The sequence below is a fragment of the Lathyrus oleraceus genome, chromosome 4 (genome assembly GCF_024323335.1).
Source record: "Lathyrus oleraceus cultivar Zhongwan6 chromosome 4, CAAS_Psat_ZW6_1.0, whole genome shotgun sequence".
Taxonomy (NCBI): Eukaryota; Viridiplantae; Streptophyta; class Magnoliopsida; order Fabales; family Fabaceae; genus Lathyrus; species Lathyrus oleraceus.
In genome coordinates, this window is record NC_066582.1 from 168,518,172 (window position 1) to 168,538,320 (window position 20,149).

At 35.5% G+C, this 20,149-nt stretch overlaps 1 protein-coding gene across 1 annotated transcript; it reads right to left on the reverse strand.

The window, feature by feature from the left end:
• Positions 1 to 11,916: 11,916 nt before the first annotated feature.
• Positions 11,917 to 13,502, reverse strand: LOC127074349 (galactomannan galactosyltransferase 1). Its single transcript, XM_051015655.1, has one exon. The coding sequence runs from the start codon at positions 13,430 to 13,432 to the stop codon at positions 12,119 to 12,121; it is 1,314 nt and encodes a 437-aa protein (XP_050871612.1). The 5' UTR covers positions 13,433 to 13,502; the 3' UTR covers positions 11,917 to 12,118.
• Between the last annotated feature and the right edge of the window lie 6,647 nt (positions 13,503 to 20,149).

Here is a 20,149-nt window from a genome sequence, read left to right on the forward strand (position 1 = left end):
ATCATATCATATCCCTCTCAAGAGGATGGAATAAAAAATACATAATGGTTATCCCTTACCCACAAAAGGAGTGAGATAGTCACGAATCGTACCACAAATCCAAATCAAACAAGCAAAATATCACAGGATTTGCTCAAATGAAAAAAGAGATGAAATGAAAAAAGTCAAAAGCAAATGAAAAGCCCGCTAAGTCAAAAGCTTGAAAATAAGATTGACTTAGGCAAAAGTTAGGGCATCCCGGTGGGCGGCCGACCCAAAGGATCAGTCCATGCAAAAATAAGGGAAGGTAAAGCAAAACAAAAGAGCAAGAGGATCAACACCAAAATCCTCAGCAAAAGCAAATCTCTGTGACTGCAAATCAAAGCAGAAGGTGAGTGTCTATTGCTCCAAACTCTCATAGGGTTCAATAACCCTCATTGATATTATTTAAACTCTTTTCTGAAAGATGGACACTTGTTTTGAGCTAACTGAATGTAAGACCGAAGAACATCATGGAGAATGTGCGTTTAGAATAGGTTTTGAGCCTATATCCTTTCTTTCTGAAACCGTGAACCAGACCACGTTACAACCCTCAAAAGAGCTAATTGAAGCATGGTCTATTTCTAAAGCATACTATGGTAAGATCGCGTTAAGCTGACTCCTAAAGATTCTCTTGTCGTTGATATTGATACTGATATGACATTCTAATAAGTGATTCGCTCACTAGAGGTCATAGTTTTAGTGAAGACACTTGAGTTTTCAAAACTTGCATGAACATGACTTTACAATTATCATTTTCAAAATGAGCATGTTTACTTTCGAACAATCACTTGACATCAAGGAAACTTACATATTGAGAACATTGATCGAATTCCTGATATCCCATAGCTCAGATCTCTCAAGGAGTCAGTCAATCTGGGGAAACCACATCGAGATTCTACAAATCTCTCTGAATCAGCCGGATAGGGGCAAAGTCTAATTCAAAGTTCATATTGGGGAAGGCCACCCTAAGAGCACGAGAAGTCAATCATTCCCTAGATGGTTAATCAATGGAATACAATTTCAAGACACTAGGGCAAACCAGTTTGAGATACTCATATGATGAGACTACTCCATAATTTGTAATCGGGGCAGTCAGTGCAGATACCCAATATATTGGGGCAAAGGCAGGCTACGCAGGTACAAACTCCCTCCATGTTTCAGACATAATCCAGAGGTGTTACAACATCTTTTGAGCTTGAAATGGGTGTCGAAGAATCATGTATGTATCACCATTATCCTAGCCCAAAATTCTCACCACCCTCTATATGAGCATCTAGCATAACCATTAGTAAGTGGTGTTAGAAATCAAGAATAGAAAGGCAATTTATTATTTTTTAGAGAACACTCAACTATTCACCCACAAGTATGAAATATGGACTTTTACATCACCATGAGAAGGGCTTCAACTTGGATAAAATCAACAAGTATGCCACTAGCTCTCTTAGGTGAAAAGGAAACAATATTTTTCACACAATACCATGAGGAGTAAGAGACTTACAATCTCACTTATGAAAATGACTTACTTTCTGATTTAGGAGAAATTTAGAGCTATGTTAAGCAATCATAATTGGACTTACGTAGAAGTCACAACTATCTGAGGTCGATCAATAATAATATTTGTGTTAATGCATGCTAGATAAATGATATGTAAATCATTCTCCTAAAGGTATGCCACAAAAAAAAGAGGATGGATCAAGCACAAAGGCTAGGAGAATGGTACATTACATCAATCAATACTTAATGATACTTAGGACAAACTTATGCATCAATTCAAAGTATCTTAAATGATTTATGATCAATTAAGAGGTGGATTTGAAATGATGAAAGTTCATCAAGTACCAATCCATAGATCATTAACAAGATGGACACAAATTATCCAATTGATCAAAAGAAAAAGGGAGAGAAAGAGATAAAAAAGAAGAAGAGGACAAGAGACACCAAATCCAAATTGGATCAAAGGATTGACCAAGTCATCATCATCAAAGTCAATCATCCATTTTGGTGGATTAGGGTTTTCATCCCATTAACACCCAAGATCCATTAAGTTTGATGAACCTATGATCAAATCAACTAAGATCCAAGGCCAACAGAAGTCAACAAAGGTCAAGCAAGCATAAAATGCAAGAAAATAAAATAAAATGCATTAAAATGAATTTTAAAAGGGAAATAAAAGAGAAAATCCATAAATACCTTCAAAACACCAAATAAATGGTGAAGAAAATTACGAAAGGTTGGAAATAAAATAACAAACATAAAATAATTTTTTTAGAATTTTTAAATGCATAAAAGTATTTTAAAACCAATTAATACAAAGGAAAAAAGAAAAAATCCAAGAAAAATAGTAAATCAAGAAAGTAAAATGTGAAAAAATAAAAATCAGATGAAGAAAATAAAAGAAAATTTTAGAAATTATTTTGGGATTTCTTGGATGAAAAATGAATTTACTATGAATTTTTAAAGAAAATGCAATTTAAAATTAAAAAAAAAAGATCAGAAAAAACAAGGGGCGTTGGATCTAGACTCATTAATTGACATGGCAGATCCAACAGCCATCAGGCTAGTGCGCACGGTGGAAATTAGCCAGAAATAAACACGGGATCACATTCAAAATGAACCAATAAGAACACTTCAAAATACCAACGTGTAAGGCTAACTCAGATGACCTGAAACAACTATGATCATCTTCCATGATGATCCCTCACCAAAGTTTCATCGTTTGGCAAATTCAGAACATAAGACTACCACCAATGTGATCGCCTCATCATCACGAATTCAACCTCATGCTCAAAATTCATTTTCTAAACTGAGCATGGAGAATTTTAGAGAAGTTTTAGAAACAAGTAAGGCACAAAAAATAAAACAAAATGATGAACATGATCGATCAGCACCATATAAGTTAAGGGAAAGCATCAGATAGTGAATTACTACATTGTGGTAACTTGTTTGAGTTCAAATGATGCTCAGAACTACCTTCTCCAAATGATGATCAAAAGTTAATGAAGCTTGATTTGGTCAGGGAACTTCAAAATGTCTTAGAGCTTGGTAATTGTTGCAAAAGCTTCAGAGAAGATGGAAGGTGCTAATGGAATCGAGAAATTGGATTGAAACAAGCTAAAATTCAAAACACGGTAGCTCGATTTTGTAGAGAAATTTCAGAGTGAAGCATGGGTTTCATGGCTCTCCAAAGCTTGGGAATGAAGAAAATATGTTGCTCTATTAAGAGGGAAGTGATTGGTGATCTCATACGTGCCAAATGATGCTCAACTCGTGCAAAACAAATTTGCTCATGATGTGTGAAAAGTGTGACTTGTAAACCATCAAAACTCAGCCAAATCATGCATTTTAAAAGTCAATTAACTTCTGGAGACTTGAGTAAACATGTTTAGGTCCAAAACGCATGGTAAATTGTCTTGTAATTGAGATTAGTGAAGTTCAAAATTTGGATCATGGTGATTTCTTCATTTCCAAGTCACCATGTTTAACTCAATGAGGCATCTTGCTCATGAGGCTTTTTGATCCCATTCTTCTTGAAATTTGTTAACATAATATCAAAGATCACAATGTGCCAGGAAATATTGCATTTGGATGCTTGATTATATAGTTATGGAATGGTGAAGTTGGCATAAAAAACTGGTAATGCAACTTGAAAAATTTTAAGTCCCAAAGGGCTGAAAATGACATGCAATGTCTCAAAGAATTCCATGGTCTTCCAAGCATAACTTGACTTTGATCCTTGAAGAAAAATTGTATAGGGCATCACAAATGATATTGTGCAAAAGTAATCAGCCTCAAATGTTGAAATTTGAAGAAGTTAAGAACCTTGAAAGTTGAGAAAAAAACACTTGAAAATAGGTCAAATTTCACTAAGTCCACAAATGACCTATAATGTCTCTAAAATTTTGATGATCCTCCAAGTATAATTGGCTCATTTCAGGTAAATAGAAGTTTTAGAAGATATTGATAAGATTCATATGCAAAAAGAAGCATTCTAGAATGTTGAGAATTGAAGGAGTTGTGATCCTTTGAACTTTGACTTCAAATGGTGACTTTTTGGTCAACCTCTTGGAAGTAACTTGTGTACTTGGACTTTTCTTGCATTTAAAGGTACATGAATGATTATATGAACTCAAAATAAGGTTTACTTGAATGTATTTTGATTAAATTGCTCAAAGTTTAAGGTAACTTATTGAATAAGGCATGTAAATAAACACATGAACCTTTGACTTTCCTTGAGAAGTAAGCAACAAAACTTTGAGATACTCTTGATCAAAATGGGATTGAAAGATGCTTGAGAACCTTAGAGATCACTCTTTGAGAGATAAGCCCCTTGAGAATCAATGGTTGAACACACTTTGACTTGAGGAATCAAAACAAACTCTAGCTGATGAACCATGTTTGATGCTCTTGATGAAAAGGTCTACCTTGCACAATAAACTTAAAGAAAATAAAACATATTTTTCTACTTTGATTAGTGGTTAGATAAGAAATGAACATATAAACACAAAAATAAAACATTAACAAAGAGGTGTTTGATGATCCCTACAAAAGGCAAACCCAAAGATGAGAGGGAGATGACAAAGATGTGATCTTGTTTGTATGCAAGGATGAAAATGACATGTGGGATCTTAGATTTAAAAATCAAGGTATGACACTCAAAACCACCACCATTCTTTTTCGAGGAGGAAGTAAACTCAAATTCTTCTTCGTTGAGTCTTTCATCAAATTTCTGGTATGTACGAATTCTCCATTATTGTTGTTTGTTATTTGTTGTTTACATCGTCGATGTTATAGTCGTAGGTTGTTGTCGTTGTTATCGTTATCGTTATCGTTGTTGTTGTTGTTGTTGTTCCGTAGTTGATGTTGTTGCCATATGTGTTGTTGATGTTGTTTACTATAATGTTATTATGGTATTTATTATTGTTATGGTAGTTATTATTTGTGTTTGTACTACTTTTATTTTAATTTCAGAAGTTGTATGTGATTATGGATCATAGTTGGATGAAAGTTAATAAATTAAGTGAAGAATATGAGAATGAAGTGATTCAATTTCTTGATTTTGCAGGAAAAAACTTTCCTAAGTTGAAAGGTATTTTTTGGCGTCCTTGTAAAATTTTCTGAAATATGCACAAACATCAAAGGGATGAAATATTCAATCATTTAGGTTGTGAAGGAATTATCCAAAATTACATGAAATGGGTATGGCATGGTGAAGTGACAAAAAAAAAGACCTCGATCACCTACAACTGAAGATGATGATGAATTTATTAATGATACTCTAGAAGACATGATTCATGATATTGGGGTAGATGCTTTCAAGAATGCTAATATGGTAGATACTTTGCTAAAAGACATGGAAGAGTGATTGTATCCGGGATGCAAAAGTTTTACAAGATTGTCAGATGTGTTAAGACTATTTAATCTTAAGGCAGAAGGTGGGTGGATGGATAAAAGTTTCACTGAATTGCTTGAATTTTTGCAAGAAATGCTTCCAGAAGGTAACACGTTGTCGAACCATAATTATGAGGCCAAGAAGATATTGTGTCCAATGGGTTTGGATTATGTCAAAATACATGCATATCATAATGATTGCATATTATATAGGGAAGAATATGAAAACTTGAAGGAGTTCCCGAGATGTGGGGAGTCATGCTACAAAAAGGATTTGATTACGAATAAGCTAAAACGACTAATCCTACTGATTTTGGTTGCGACTTCTCACATGTTATTATAATTCCAATCCCCTAAGCGGGTCATATATTCTTATTCGATTACAAAACTCACTAACAAGCATAATTAGGTTTGCATGATGTAAGTTCCTATTATCCTAATTAAGCAAACAAATTTAATCTCTCATGAATTAAGCAAATGTGACTTAATCAAACACGATAACAAAAAAGCTACGCTAACATGATTATAGTTAAGGATCTTACAACAATCGAATTAAACCAATATACTCTATGAAAATCGAATTAAGCATACAAGAGTCACATAATAACATTCAAAGTGAATATAAATTAGATTGAAATAATTTTAACCTCAAAGCGGTGGAATCCTTAATCAACAGAATTCTCCTTAGAGATTAGTTCTCCATGAAAATTACAAAGCAAAGCTAAAAATCGTGAATAGTGAATTAGGTGTATGAACAGTACCGCGACTAACTTAGGTTAAAGAAAACAAGGATTCAGGTCTTAATTCAAATCGTGTCAGAAAACATAAAAATCGGCCCAAAACTAATTATTTTCTAAGACCATTTCTTAACGCACCCTATTTGTTTCTTCTGCACCACACGAATTTCCATAAATGCCCCCTATTTCTAGAGATGCATCTTTGGGCGCACCCTAATACACACTCAAGTAAGTCCATTTATGGTTTACGCCCCCTTTTTTGTTTACTTTATTTCAGAGATTCATCTCAGAAATATTTCTGGAGTTACATTTCCGGAGACACACCAGTAGCAGATTCAACACCAAGTAATTTTTCAAAATGAAATTAATACTCATAACATAAAATAAGCATAACATAGATGATTTCAACATAAAATGCAACATTGCAATTCAATATTCAGGTGGGCGCTTCAATATCTTCACAATATCTTAAATCAATCTTGAAACTATCGCCTCATACTTGAGCAGGATTTCTGTTTTGAAATAGAATAGTGTATTCCACATAGCCCTTACATTTGCTTACGTCTTGAGCTCAAATTTTATGAACTCAATCTTCCCTCCGTTGTCAATCGACGATGAATGGTACTCGAGTTTCATAATCTTTCTATTATCTCCGTAATGTAGGATATGGTGGATTTCCTCTTTGATATCTTCGAGGAAGGTGAAATCGGTGAGCTTAAACATTCTCCCGGGTGTAGAGCTAGAGAATGAGACATTTGCGACATACCAATAGATATTTATTTGTGACATTTGAGACATTTTCAGTTTGTGTGAAATATAACATAAGAGCACCTAAATTTATAGAAGTCATAGATCAATATGGACCACTCTTTAATTGGCATATTGATTCCGAAGATATATCTCTGGAACTGCATCCTATTATCTGGTTTTGAAAATGCATCTTCGGAACTTCTCCTGAACCAGTTTCAAAACAGAACATGTTTTTTCATTTACAAAAAACATAAATGTTGTTATGGGGAAGATAAAAAATGCATTAAGATAAAATATGAATAATTTATGAATATATAACACTTCATTTATATTGAAACATAATTACATACACTTATTTGTCTAGTAAAACAAGAAATTAAAACAAATTGAAACATATGTCGCTGACTAAATCTATTGGTGGTACCCCCTTGGACTTTTGTGCATTTGATTCTTTTTCAGTGTTGTTCAATTTCTTGAATTCTTGCATCCTTTCCAAAAAATGATTCGGCAAAGTCTCGACTTTTGTGGTTGAATGAGTCATCCACTCAGGTGATGTAAGTGATATAGGGCATCCCGGTTTCAAGTAAACTTGAACAAAATGACTTGATTTTGAAAGCCACCCAATACACATGATATGATCATTTGGATTTTGAGGTGGGGCGGTTCACAGTAGGAAAAAAGTTTCTGAAAAATCGTAGCATGTTAGGTCAACACACACTTTATCATACACACAAGCTATTAGGTGACCCATTCCAGGGAAACACATCTATTTTGCCTCCGGTGCCTGACCGTTAAGGAAAGGAATAAGAGGCTCATAAACTTCATAGAATTTTTCTTTCTTTCTGTATAATCGTGTGCATGATTCTTTATGCGTATTCAACTCTTGGATAAGTTGATGGCAGAAAAGTGAATGATTATCTTCTCCTTTACCGAGTAAATCTGAAATGGTTGGGTAGCCGTAATTACCGTCCTTCATAATATTGACGATCCATTCAATATATTTGTGCATAAAACCGGTATCTCGTCAATGAATGGAATCTTTGGCAGAGGCGGCGTCGAAGGTGGTTTGCTAATGCGTTCTCCTTTAACAACACTTTTTTGAGATTTAAGAGTTAGTGAGCCGAGAAAAACTTTGTCAACATGCTCAAAATATGAAGGAGACCGTGTAGTTGAATTTTCATTCGGTGAAGGCTTCATTTTCTTCGGAGCACCTTTTATTTTTATAGGTTGAAAGGGCGGTTTCATGTCTGTGGTTTCCGGATAGGTAATCTTCCTCAATTGTTCTTTGATGTGGAGTTTCATGTTGTCATCGGTTTTCAAAAATCTCTCTTGTATCACTTCTCATTCGGTCAAAATAGAGATATTGAATTTACCATCATTCATGATACCATCATCATCAAACCTAAGTTTCTTCCAATGAGTGCAAACCTCGTTCATTTTTATTGGGTCACCAAGTTTCACCTTTTTAGCAATAACACAAGTACATGGGAGACCATATGTTTTCACAATTGTGAATTCAAACTTTGCGCTATCGGAGCCTACATTATCAACTCGTTTAGCCTCGTAATAAATATAGTTTAAACCTTCCCGAGAAATGTTACCGACCAATTGAGAATATAGAGTGTTGTCTTTAAATATGTGTTCCAAAATTGTGATGCTCCGACCAAATAATATTTGTATCTTATTATGCTGGTTTTAAATCATGTGGTACACAAATCTCCCTTAATATTTCCCGCCCATAATTCCCGAGATGCATCTCCGAAATTTCTACTGAACTGGAAAATAAATAAGGTATTTCTTAAAATATTCTGGAAATGCATCTCTAGAATAAAAATAATCTAACTTATAGGACGCCTCTCATAATGGTATTTGTTGAGTATGTAAGAGGTGTGTATGGAGATCCATCTTCGCAAACAGGGGGCATTTTTGGAAATTCACGTGGTGCAGTAGAAACATATAAGGTGCGTTAAGAAATAGTCTTTTTTTAAATCTGAAACTAAAAAATTTATTCGAGTCTTTTACACTCTGAATTTGCTTGTGACTTAAACATGAAACTTTTAGCTTATCCTCTCAGCTTTCCAGCGTTTATTTGAACGCGTCAATCCGATTCTCGTAGCCCAAATTATGATCTGCTAAGAGAGAGGGTTTAAATAGTTGTTTATTAAGAAAATACCATATGAAATTAAAATAACTGTAACAATAATTTAAGTTAAGGAAACACACTAAAATAGTAGAAATAACAAAAAAAACTCTAGAATTGTTGCAACATAATAATGAAAGAATATGCATGAAAATCCATTGATCACATGAATTAACTCCACTTGACCCAAGATATAAAGTAATTTCACACAAAAAGCAAGGTACACTTTCTGATTTCCACTTTACATTCATCTTGAATCGGAAACTGACTTGGATATTAGAGTGCTAACCTTGCAAATCCACCCATTGCGCCAATGTATCGAAGATTAACACCACCTGTTTAGGATTCTCAATTCATCAATTGCATCTAATTCTGGTTCGAGAACGGAACATTGCCACTGTTTGTGGGAATCAAATTCGAATTTCCGCAAAATTTCACTACGAGACCTCGCTCGATCTTAAATCATTTATCTATCAGAAGTAGAAGAAGGAGAAGAGGTAACTCTGTTAGTCATGTCCACAATATCCATTTCGTGTTCCATGTAAATCGTTCACCAGTTGTCATCGATCGATAAATTCCATAATGTTGCAACATCTAGCACATATCCGTCGGCAGATTTCCTTCTGCTCATGATGATCGTCGGTGCTCAGCAGAGCGAAGATCGATTAAAGTTAGTTTTTTTGGATCACGAAAAGATCACTAAAATTTCCAACTACGATTTGCCTCTGATCAACATAGTCACCATCTTCGATCAGAACATGACAGGATTCCTTGTGGATGACATGAGCTCTTGCAACATCCTCTAAGCTGACACATTGGAGTTGATAAGCCTCAAGTAGACAGATCTGAATTCATACATCGGAGGAGATCTATTGTCCTTCAACGATTCGATAACTTATCCTCATGGAACAACATATCAGATATTGACGATTGAAGAAAGAGTGCGCATGAGAAAGGCAATCCTTAACTTGCTTGTAATCGCATGTCAGAGCCCCTTTAGAGGGATCCTAGGGAGATCCTTCATAGCGAAGATAGACACAATAGTATCGTCGATTCACCTGAAAGTGACCTAACACGATATAGGGAAGATCAGTCATTATTAGCGCCAACATGGAGGAGGCGAAATGGATCAAAGAACTAATCTTGGGCATTCTCACGTCGGCGACAACAGCAGAAGAAGGTGTGGAAGATAGTGACACGTTCAACCTAGACGCCATTGAGGATGAAGTTAGACCTATTATGGATGGTAACTTTTAATTTATCTAGCTCGGCGATAACATTGCCCATTACATAAAGATAGGATACAAACTTCCCTTGGAAGTAAGGTCCGCAGTAATTGAATGTCTCCAAACTAACGTAGACTTTTTCGTTATCTCCCCGCATGAGATTCCCGGAATTAATCCCAATGTGGCATGCCATCAATTGAATGTGGATTCGTATACCGTCTGCATCTCCCAGTAACAGAGAAGGCAGTCCGTAGAAAAACTGAAGCTATCGTGAGTACAATGAAAGACCTATTGGATGCAAAATTCATTTCGATGTAAAGTATACTTAATGGTTTTCTAAAAAGGAGGTCTAAAACTTGAACGGTATGTAAATTTCCCTAAACAAATTAATTTCTAAATTCGTCCAACACGTTTTTCCTTTCTACATATTATTGATAAAAAAAAAGGTTGATTTCGAGTGGAAGACCGATTGTGAAGAAGGTGTGTTTGAAGGTCGCCATATTTGATGGCTTTCTAAGAGGCTTAAAGGTCGCCATATCTTTTATCTACCGAAAAAAGTGGTTTATGCGTTTACTAGAATATTCAAACCCCCCATTGTTTCTTTCATGCATATCTATGACTCTCTTTTCTGCATTGCTCTTATCGCCTTTGACATAGAAATCCTCCTACGTCATTACTTCTTCCATCGAATCAACAAACTTTTCTGCATGGGATCCGTTGAAATGCCCTGCTTTGAGCCTGCTCTGGAATGCCTGACGAACATTTTCCTGTTAGGATTGAATACCTTGACTGTCGTCTATTTTATGAGCATTAGATATTCTCGTAAACATTTGGAGTATTCTTGACATACGTTGAACACGCTCCTTTCGATAACTTGCGATATTTTTTCACCGAGAATTGGTGGATTAACTTTCTGGAAAAGGTTGTGATAACTAATAATGGAAAATTTAGAGAGGTTCATGTACTAGCGTAGGATAGCCTCTTTCAATGTGCTTATAAGAGCTTAGATTCGAGAGAGCCGTTTACGCATATAATTGGCATGTGAGTGTTGGCAGTAATGTGCTTCTTAGGGTTGCTCTTTCTGTTAAAATCTATTAGTAAGAGTGACTCTAGGACTGGGGCGTTCTAGATCTTAAGGGAGAGAGATTAAGGGTCGTCGCCCTCTAATTGTTGTTGAATGTAACTCCTTTATAGAGGCCTACATCTCCATTATGGCATCTGAATCAACGGTGCATAAGGCAATTTTCACCATTACCGAACGTTCATCACGCTTCCGTAATGTAAGATGATATATCCTCTTTACATTTGTGAACAATATTCTCATTCAATGAAATAGTCCATTAACTACTTTTATTAATTGCTAAGAGAAAAAAGGAATGTCCTCTAAAATAGCGTAAATGTACTACCTTTAATCTTAATTGCTAATGTCATTATAATCTTCATTATTTTTATTGTGAGCACGGCTTCTATGGGAAAAATCACAAGTATTTTTATTTGAGCACACTCACATATGTTAAATTGAAAGAGAAAAGATAATTAATTTATTAATTTATTATTATTATTATTATTATTATTTTGAGCACGACTTCTATGGGAAAAATCACAAATATTTTTTATTTGAGCACACTCACATAGGTTAAATTGAAAGAGAAAAGATAATTAATTTATCATTATTGTTATAATTAATATAATAACATTTTCGATTTTTCTTTTATAATTATATGATTTAGATAAATTTAAATCATTTGAATTTGTGACCATATAAGTCTTACTCTTTTATTATATATTGACAGAAGAATCATCATCACCATGATTATGATTTTTTATTATTTTCCCTACTACTGATTATACTATAATTATGCTGGTGCATCAGGGTATCCAAATGGTAATGGAGAAACAGATTTATCCAACAGATTGGGATGAAAGAAACCAAACGTACGCAGCACCTGATTATCAGCAAAATTCAGAGCCCTCTCCATACTATTCCAGCAATCATCAGCACTATACGTTGGATTATGATGACCATTACAAGGTTGACACCCTGTAAAATGAGTAATCAAAGGTCTCCTCATGTCCCCGAAATCCTTAACATATTCCTCCCTCATTTCACCATAATGTTCACTAACTTTCTCAGCATGTCTCCTTCTCAACCCTTCCACCGTTTTTTCCACCTCTTCATATCTCTCACCCATTTTATCATACATCTTTGAGATCTCTAACCAATACGCTTCAAAATAATACTCACTCTCCATGTAAATCTTTGCCGTCCATTTCTTTTCTCCCATCGCGATTATGTAAGCTAGCGCCGTTTGATCGTCGGAGTCGGGTACCTCCTTTGTTTTGAACGTTGCTCTTTGTCTTTCCCCCCATTTTTCATATTCTGGACTATTTGGGCCCATGCTGGCTAACTCATCCATGAAATCCAACGACCATTGACAATTCCGAATCAAGAAAACCCCGGCGTTTAGCCCCGTCCAGCTGTGTTCTTTCTTAACCAACTCTTCCCAGCCGTGAATCACAAGGTTGTGATTCTTGTAACGGTTTAACGGTAGTTTGAACTCCATGTCGGTGAAGACTGCGTCTGAGTCGACCCACCATATCCACTCGACTTCCGGATGAGCCAACATCGCGGCCCGAACCACGGGATACTTGGCCCAGTAAGAGTTCATTTTGGGGTTCAACAACGCGTTGTTGTAGATTATATCGTAGTTGTGTAAACGACAGTAATCAACCTTGTTTTTGAAGAACCGGAGTAAGAGGTGGTCCCCGATGGGGTTCTCGCATTTTTCCGGCTGCGAACCGGTTATAACGAGTATCTTTTCGTCTGCTCCGGTTACAAATGAAGGATGATGGAGTAGCCACTCATTACGCTTCTCGTCCCAGTTTTTCATTTGTTTGTCCATCATGGTGTAACATGTTTCTGGATCGTCATAGAATGTTTTGTCGGAGGGGTCGTGTAACATATCAGGAAAGGATTTTATGTTTATGGTGGTGTTTAATGATTTGAGATTAGTGGCGATGGAGTTGAATTTGGGGTTGGAGTTTGGGATTGGGGTGATGAAAGAGGAGAGGCCCCAGAATAGAAGAAGAACTGACATTGCTCCTACGAGAAAGATGCAACCGTTTGAGGACCATGGAGAAGATTTGCTTTTGGAACCGAGTTTTGCCATGGGGGTGTGAGTGTGATAGAGTTTGTAATTGAGGTGACGTTTTAAGAGTGGTAGTTTTGTCGTGTGGCGTTGGTGTGTGAGGGTTTAAGCTTCATGTTTACTAGTCCAATTGTCTACAAGTTTTGTGTTGTTTACTAGTCCAATTTTAGCATATCTTTCGATTTAAGTAACTGACTCATGTGTGCAAGTGAAAAGTACACTAGCATGAACGCATGTTTTTCGTTTTAAGTAAGTTACACAACCTGTAAGCGGTGGTGGTTGTCTGGATTATATTTGTCGTCAACTTAGAAGAACTCTTATTTTCTTCACGCATTCCAATTCTTTCAAGGACACAAGAGTTGCCCTGAATAACAGGAATTAAGTACAGCTGTTCAAGGAACAATCTCATTTTCGTAAACTATACAACTTACTATAAATTAGAAAACACTAATTTCTTGAGTTTTTGTGGATTATGAGTGACTGGTCGTAAGGCGAGCTTCTTATTTATAATGATTTAAATTTCTAACACACTTTTGGTTTCTTATATTTAAGTATAATTGATATATTTTTTAAACTAACTTAAAGATAAATAAGTAGGATGTAATCTACATCTTTATATCGGATAATTATATGCATCTACCAAGTTAGTTGATTTTATAAGACTTACACATCTCATTTTATATTAAAACTAGGAACAAATTTGTATATATGCATGAGAAAGGTTTGATGATATATATATATATATATATATATATATATATATATATATATATATATATATATATATATATATATATATATATATATATATATATATATATATATATATATATATATATATATATATATATATATATATTTCATATGTTTTAGTTTCTCAAATGGTAAGAAATAAAAGAAATTGAATAAGACCAAACTTTAAAAAGACCAATCATAATAATATACGTTTGAGAATTCGTTATCAATCAATTAGTATTGATTGATATTCAATTAGTTATAAGTATAAATTATATTATTAGCTATTATGCATAATCATATTTGCATATAAATATACAACATGTGTGATCATATTTGACACAAAAATACAATCACAATATGATATCTAGAATAATGACTTACAGTCTTCCATAATTTTTTTCCTTCTCCATAAATTACTGACCAGACACGACACTGTCACGAGCATCGTCATCGCTCCCAAAGACCTTCCGGCGAGATAATCATACCGCCGAATTCGTCTCCTTCCGATCGACCGAAATCCAAAAAATGCGCCGCCTCCTGCCGGTCCACGCGCCCTCACTTTGCCCGCGCGTGAATCTCACGCGCCTCCCTACCAGTCGCGTGTGGCCACCCCTCCCATCGTCGGCAGCGCCTCCCTGCGCTCTTTCCAGACCTGCTCTCGACTTTTTTGTTTCAAGCCATCAAATATCATGGGAGATACTAATTTTGTCACGTTCATTAAGGTTTCACTTATCGTGTGAGAAACTAACCCGAACAACCAACTACAACATATGGGATGATGTTGTCAAAATGTGGTTTCACAGTCAAGAATATGGGGATCACTTAACTATAAAATCAGACAGAATTCCCGCTGCCAAACGCAATAAGTGTAAACAAACGGATGCTCCTTTATGAATTGTGTTATGGTTTTCCATATTAACTAATCTCCAAGCACGATACCAAGCATTTACCACTTGCTATGAGGTTTGCGAAAAGTCTAAGAAATTTTTCTCTAATGATATCCATAATCTTTACAGTATCATCACCAAACTTAACTCTTTGAATGCAAGCATATCTGAGTAAGCTTGACGCATTAAAGGCAAATTTCACAACTCTAATGCCTTTTACAAAAGATACAACAACTTATGTTGAACAACAAAGTAAGTATTTCATGATCGTGGAACTTGTCGGACTACCATCAGAACTTGATTCCGTTCGGAACCAGATTTTATTAGGATCCAATATTCCTAACTATGAAGCAGTTAGTGAAAAACTATTGTGCTTGACTACACCTCATGCTCCCACATAATTATCTACTCTATCTCCCACATAATTATCTACTCTTACTTCTCACTATCATGGTCGTGGTGGACGAACCGGAGGACGAGGTGGACATCGTCATGGTATTCGTTATAACTATTGCAATCTTTACGGTCACATTGAAGTTGATTTTCGTACAAAGGCAAGAGAATAACAACAACAACCACGGGTCACTGTCGTTGCTCAACCGGATATCACTAAAGACGTTACTATTCTTGCTATTGATTACAATGATTTCCTTCAATTCAAAGCAGCCCATCAACCATCACCATTTGTCGTTGTTACTTAGTCGGTTAATCTTATAGCCTTTGTCTTTACATCTTCTCTTGGTCCTTGGCTCCTTGACTCTTGTGCCTCTGATCATATGACTGGTCGTAAATCCCTTTTATCTTACTTGTCTTATTCCAATTCTTTGCCTTTTGTCACTTTGGCGGATGGCTCTTAAATCAAAGTTCAAGGCCTTGGTCAGGCACATCCACTTCCAAAATTGTCTTTCGATTTTGTCCTTTACATTCTTGGTTGCCTTTTTAATATAATATTTGTTCACAAGCTTTCTCGTACTCTTGAATGTTCAGTTATTTTTAATGATAATTATGTTTATGTTCATGATCGATGTACAGGACAGACGAATGGAACATGGAGTAAATCTGGAGGATCATATCATCCATCTTCACTGGTGGCATGTGCTTCTATTGCTTCTCAAGACCTTACACATAAAGGTTTGGTTCACCCTAGTCTTAATAAAATGTGTCGTTTAGTTCCTATTTTTTCTAAGCTTTTGATGCGTGGTTTTCGCAAGTATACGAACGCGTCAGAGTAATATAAAAGATTGTCGAATCCACAGAGACCAAGTGTCAATCTATCGTTATCTGTTGTTATGGTGTTTATCAAAGGCAATCAAAATAGGTGTTTTTAGAGTGTGCAATAGAAAGTAAAGTGTTGAATAAAGTTTAATTAATAAAGACAGGGTCGAATGTAATTCACGTAATCAATTAATAATCCAAGTACTTGCTAATAGAACTGCTTATGGGCAATGTTTCCTACTTTGAAAAGAACTAATTTAACAGGAACTGTCGCTTTCACGTATTCAGAACCGAGTTGTACTCCCTAATCAAAACATCTTATTGTCACTTATAAAAAGGCACGCATTGCGTTAGAGTAGTAAACCTATTTTTAAGAAATATAGTATCTTGACTAAGTTGAAAAGTATTATAACCTGGATTTCTTAACCAAAAGAGGTTCTCACGAACCAGACTCTAAACTTATAAATGCGTCCGAAAATAGTTTTAAAATCTCTTTTCTTCTTAAGTTAAAAACTCCTAATGAACTAAACAAAGCGCTTTCGCTGTTTTTGAAATAATTAAAAACAATTAAGTTTAAATAGACGTTGGACAGCTTTCGATCTTACCCAACAGAATTGAAGTGCTAGAAAACTTAAGTTGAAAGTTAAAATAGCCCTTAAGTGTTTCTACGAACAATTGTACGGATTATCGGTTCAATTACGATCCTTACATTCTAACCTTATAAATTTAGTTAGACATGGTAAAGTAAAAATGCATTAATTTAAATAAAAGTAGTGCGAGTGCGGAAAGTAAATAAAAGTAGTGCGAGTGCGAGGAAATAAATAAAGTAAAGCGAGTGCGAGAAATAAATAAAGTAAAGCGAGTGCGAGAAATAAATAAAGTAAAACGAGTGCGAGAAAATAAATAAAGTAAAGTGAGTGCGGGAAATAAATAAAGTAAAGCGAGTGCGGGAAATAAATAAAGTAAAGACAAAGTAATAAAAACCTACTCCAATCGGAGGGTTGAGTAAATTGCAAAGCGGAAATGAAAATGGCGGCAGGATTAACTTCCTTCCAAAGTGCTCCAAACTAGATTACAGACTCGATTACACAATTGTGGTAACACCCTAATGCGAAGTGATTACCACTTTAAAATACTGAATATATGCCTAAGTGAAACAAATTTGCTCTGAGTTTGCCTCTGTTCTAAGTTTGGATGATTGAAAAAGTGATTTCGAGTCTCTATTTATAGGAGAGTAAAATGATGGAAATGACAAGGATGTCCTTCAACTTGAAAATGGGAGGGAAAACTTTTCCTCTTGTGGCGCCCGCCACAAGGCCAATCTGAGGCGCCTTAGTGGAAATAGTGGGGAACGTGGCAGTTGAGGGAAGTTAAGCTAGGACACGTCATGGCAGGGTCTATGGCGCCAGCCATGGTGGAAGCCATAAGTACAAAATGCTGAATTTTAGGATTTTTAGCTCTTTTTCACTCCTTTTCTCGAACAGGGCTCCGATTGAAGTAAAAACCTGAAAACAAAGAGAAACATAGTAATAACACAACAAAATGACAATAAAACTACTAAAATGCATGCGAAATCGGAGTCGAAAATACGGTGAGTTTCAGTGTTATCAAACTCTCCCACACTTAAGCCTTTGCTTGTCCTCAAGAAAAACATTAAAAAGCTCATAAAAGAAAAACTGGTGTAAACGAGTGCTTCAGGTAAAAAAATTCTAAGTTCAAGTCGGGATGCAGTGATAGGTACTAACTGAGTGAACTAAGGGTATCATGATGACATTAATCCGCAAATACGGACATAAACTTCATTCCTATATTAACCAACCCATATTATCCCACAATACCTAGGCCTGCCTCTTCATCTCTTTTTGTGTCCTTTTCATTCAGGCGCAATCACATTAAGCCCGTTATCCGTACATGCTTCATAGCAGAGTGACCTGTTAGTGATTATGATCTAAGCATGGGGTTTATGGCACATAAATATGTGTAAACCCTTTTATTTGACCCAACTATAGTTGTGGGGGATCGGATCATAATCCGCCCTATCGAGTTCAGTGTCAGATACCTCTGAACCAACTAACAGTGGGTAAGTTTTTCTTTTTTTTCTTTTTCTTTTTCTTTTTCTTTTTGTAGAAAATTTTTACAATTCTTTGGCTTAAATGACTTTGTGAGAGTCACCTATACCGGAGTTGCCTTTTTGCTTTCTTTTATTTATTTTGCTGGATCATTCACTTATTTGCATCGGTCCCCTATGTAAAGGATGCGTAGGCCGGAGCTGACTACTGAGATAAACTACTGAGGACTTATACCGAAATGATGATTGAGGCCATGGTAAATGGGGTTTCGGGAATGATTCCTATATTTAAGAAGTCTATGGTGCTAAAATAATACTGTTGTTTCGCAAAGTTCTCCCAAGTCACCGTATCCTTACTCAACCCGTTGTAACACCTCAAAATTTGCCCTCCTCTCTTGGGACTAGCTTAGCATATTGCATTTCATCTTTAGGGCATTAGTCATTGCATATTGCATATCATGTGGAAACATTGAGCAAGTCATCCTCCTAAGTCTTTCTCAAAAGATAAAGAGGTTAAAAGATTCAAGCTTGAGGGTCTCATGAATTGATCACTAATCATCTGAGGTTTGTGCTTCAATTAGGGTTTCTTGGTTCCTCAAGGAGGTTGAGCATTATCTTGATTGAAATGGTACATCATCATCATCATGGTTCATTATTTCTAATCAGATTCCTTGGGATTAGGGTTTTGACCTCTGGTCAACCCTAATTAGTTGCATTATGCCAATCAGGGTTTTTCAAGGATATGAGGTCTTTATTGAGATGGAGACCATTATATGATCTTGTTGAGCTTGTATAAGCTAGGGTTTCCTTTTGGAGCCATTTCATCAAGAGGTTGAGGCTCAAAATCATCTGTGCATGACCAAGTCATCTATCAACTGCAAAAGTCAACTGTCAGGTCAACTGTTGGATTTGGAGGTGGGAAGTGATTAGAAATACTTCATTCATGTTCAAACAAGTCTCATTTGACATTTCAAACATCAACATTGAAGGATTTAAAGTCAGGCCAAAACTTGCCAAAAATAGAAAGTGACTTATAATTCAAATTTGCCAAAAATGGAAAGTTTTTAACCTAGCTTCAACTTCAAATTACATCATCAAAAAAGTTTCAAATGAAATTTTGTTGAACATCAAAGTTGTAGATCTTTCTCTCCCATTTCCAAAAAGTCCAAGATCATCAATTTATCACGTGTGGTTAAAGAGATATGGTCAAAGCATGGCAAAGAATGGTTTGAACTTCAAAGGAGCATAACTTCTCAACCAAAAGTCCAATTCAAGTGGTTCTTTTTGATAAATTCTCCTTTTAACCTCTAGTCTCCAAAACATACATTGCATTACACCAATTGTCATCATAAAAATATTTGCATTTCATTTGATTTTTGAAGGGAAAACATGTAGTTTAAAATTGGTCAATTATTTGAACATGCTACCATTGCATTTGGCTCCAAAACATCATTTGAAGTGAATTTGAAGGGAAATTCGTGCACTATTCACCATGCATTTTCATGCATAGGGTTAAAACTCATTTTGCACTTACATTCCCTAACTCATTCATTTCATTAGCAAATGGTTTAAGGCTTAATTAAACATGATTAGTGGAACATATATAAGCATAACCATAACTGTTTTTCAGATTAACAACTCATAATTTCAGATCTAGATCTAGAATTCTCAAAATCTCAAAATTCTCTCTCACTTTTTTCTCCAAATTTCTTCAATCACAATCACTTTTCCTTGGTTGATTCATCATCCTAAGCTATTATTAAGCATCCTTGGACGTGGAAACAGAGGAAATTGTTGCATTCAAGTTCATGTTCAAGAGGTGAAGCTTCC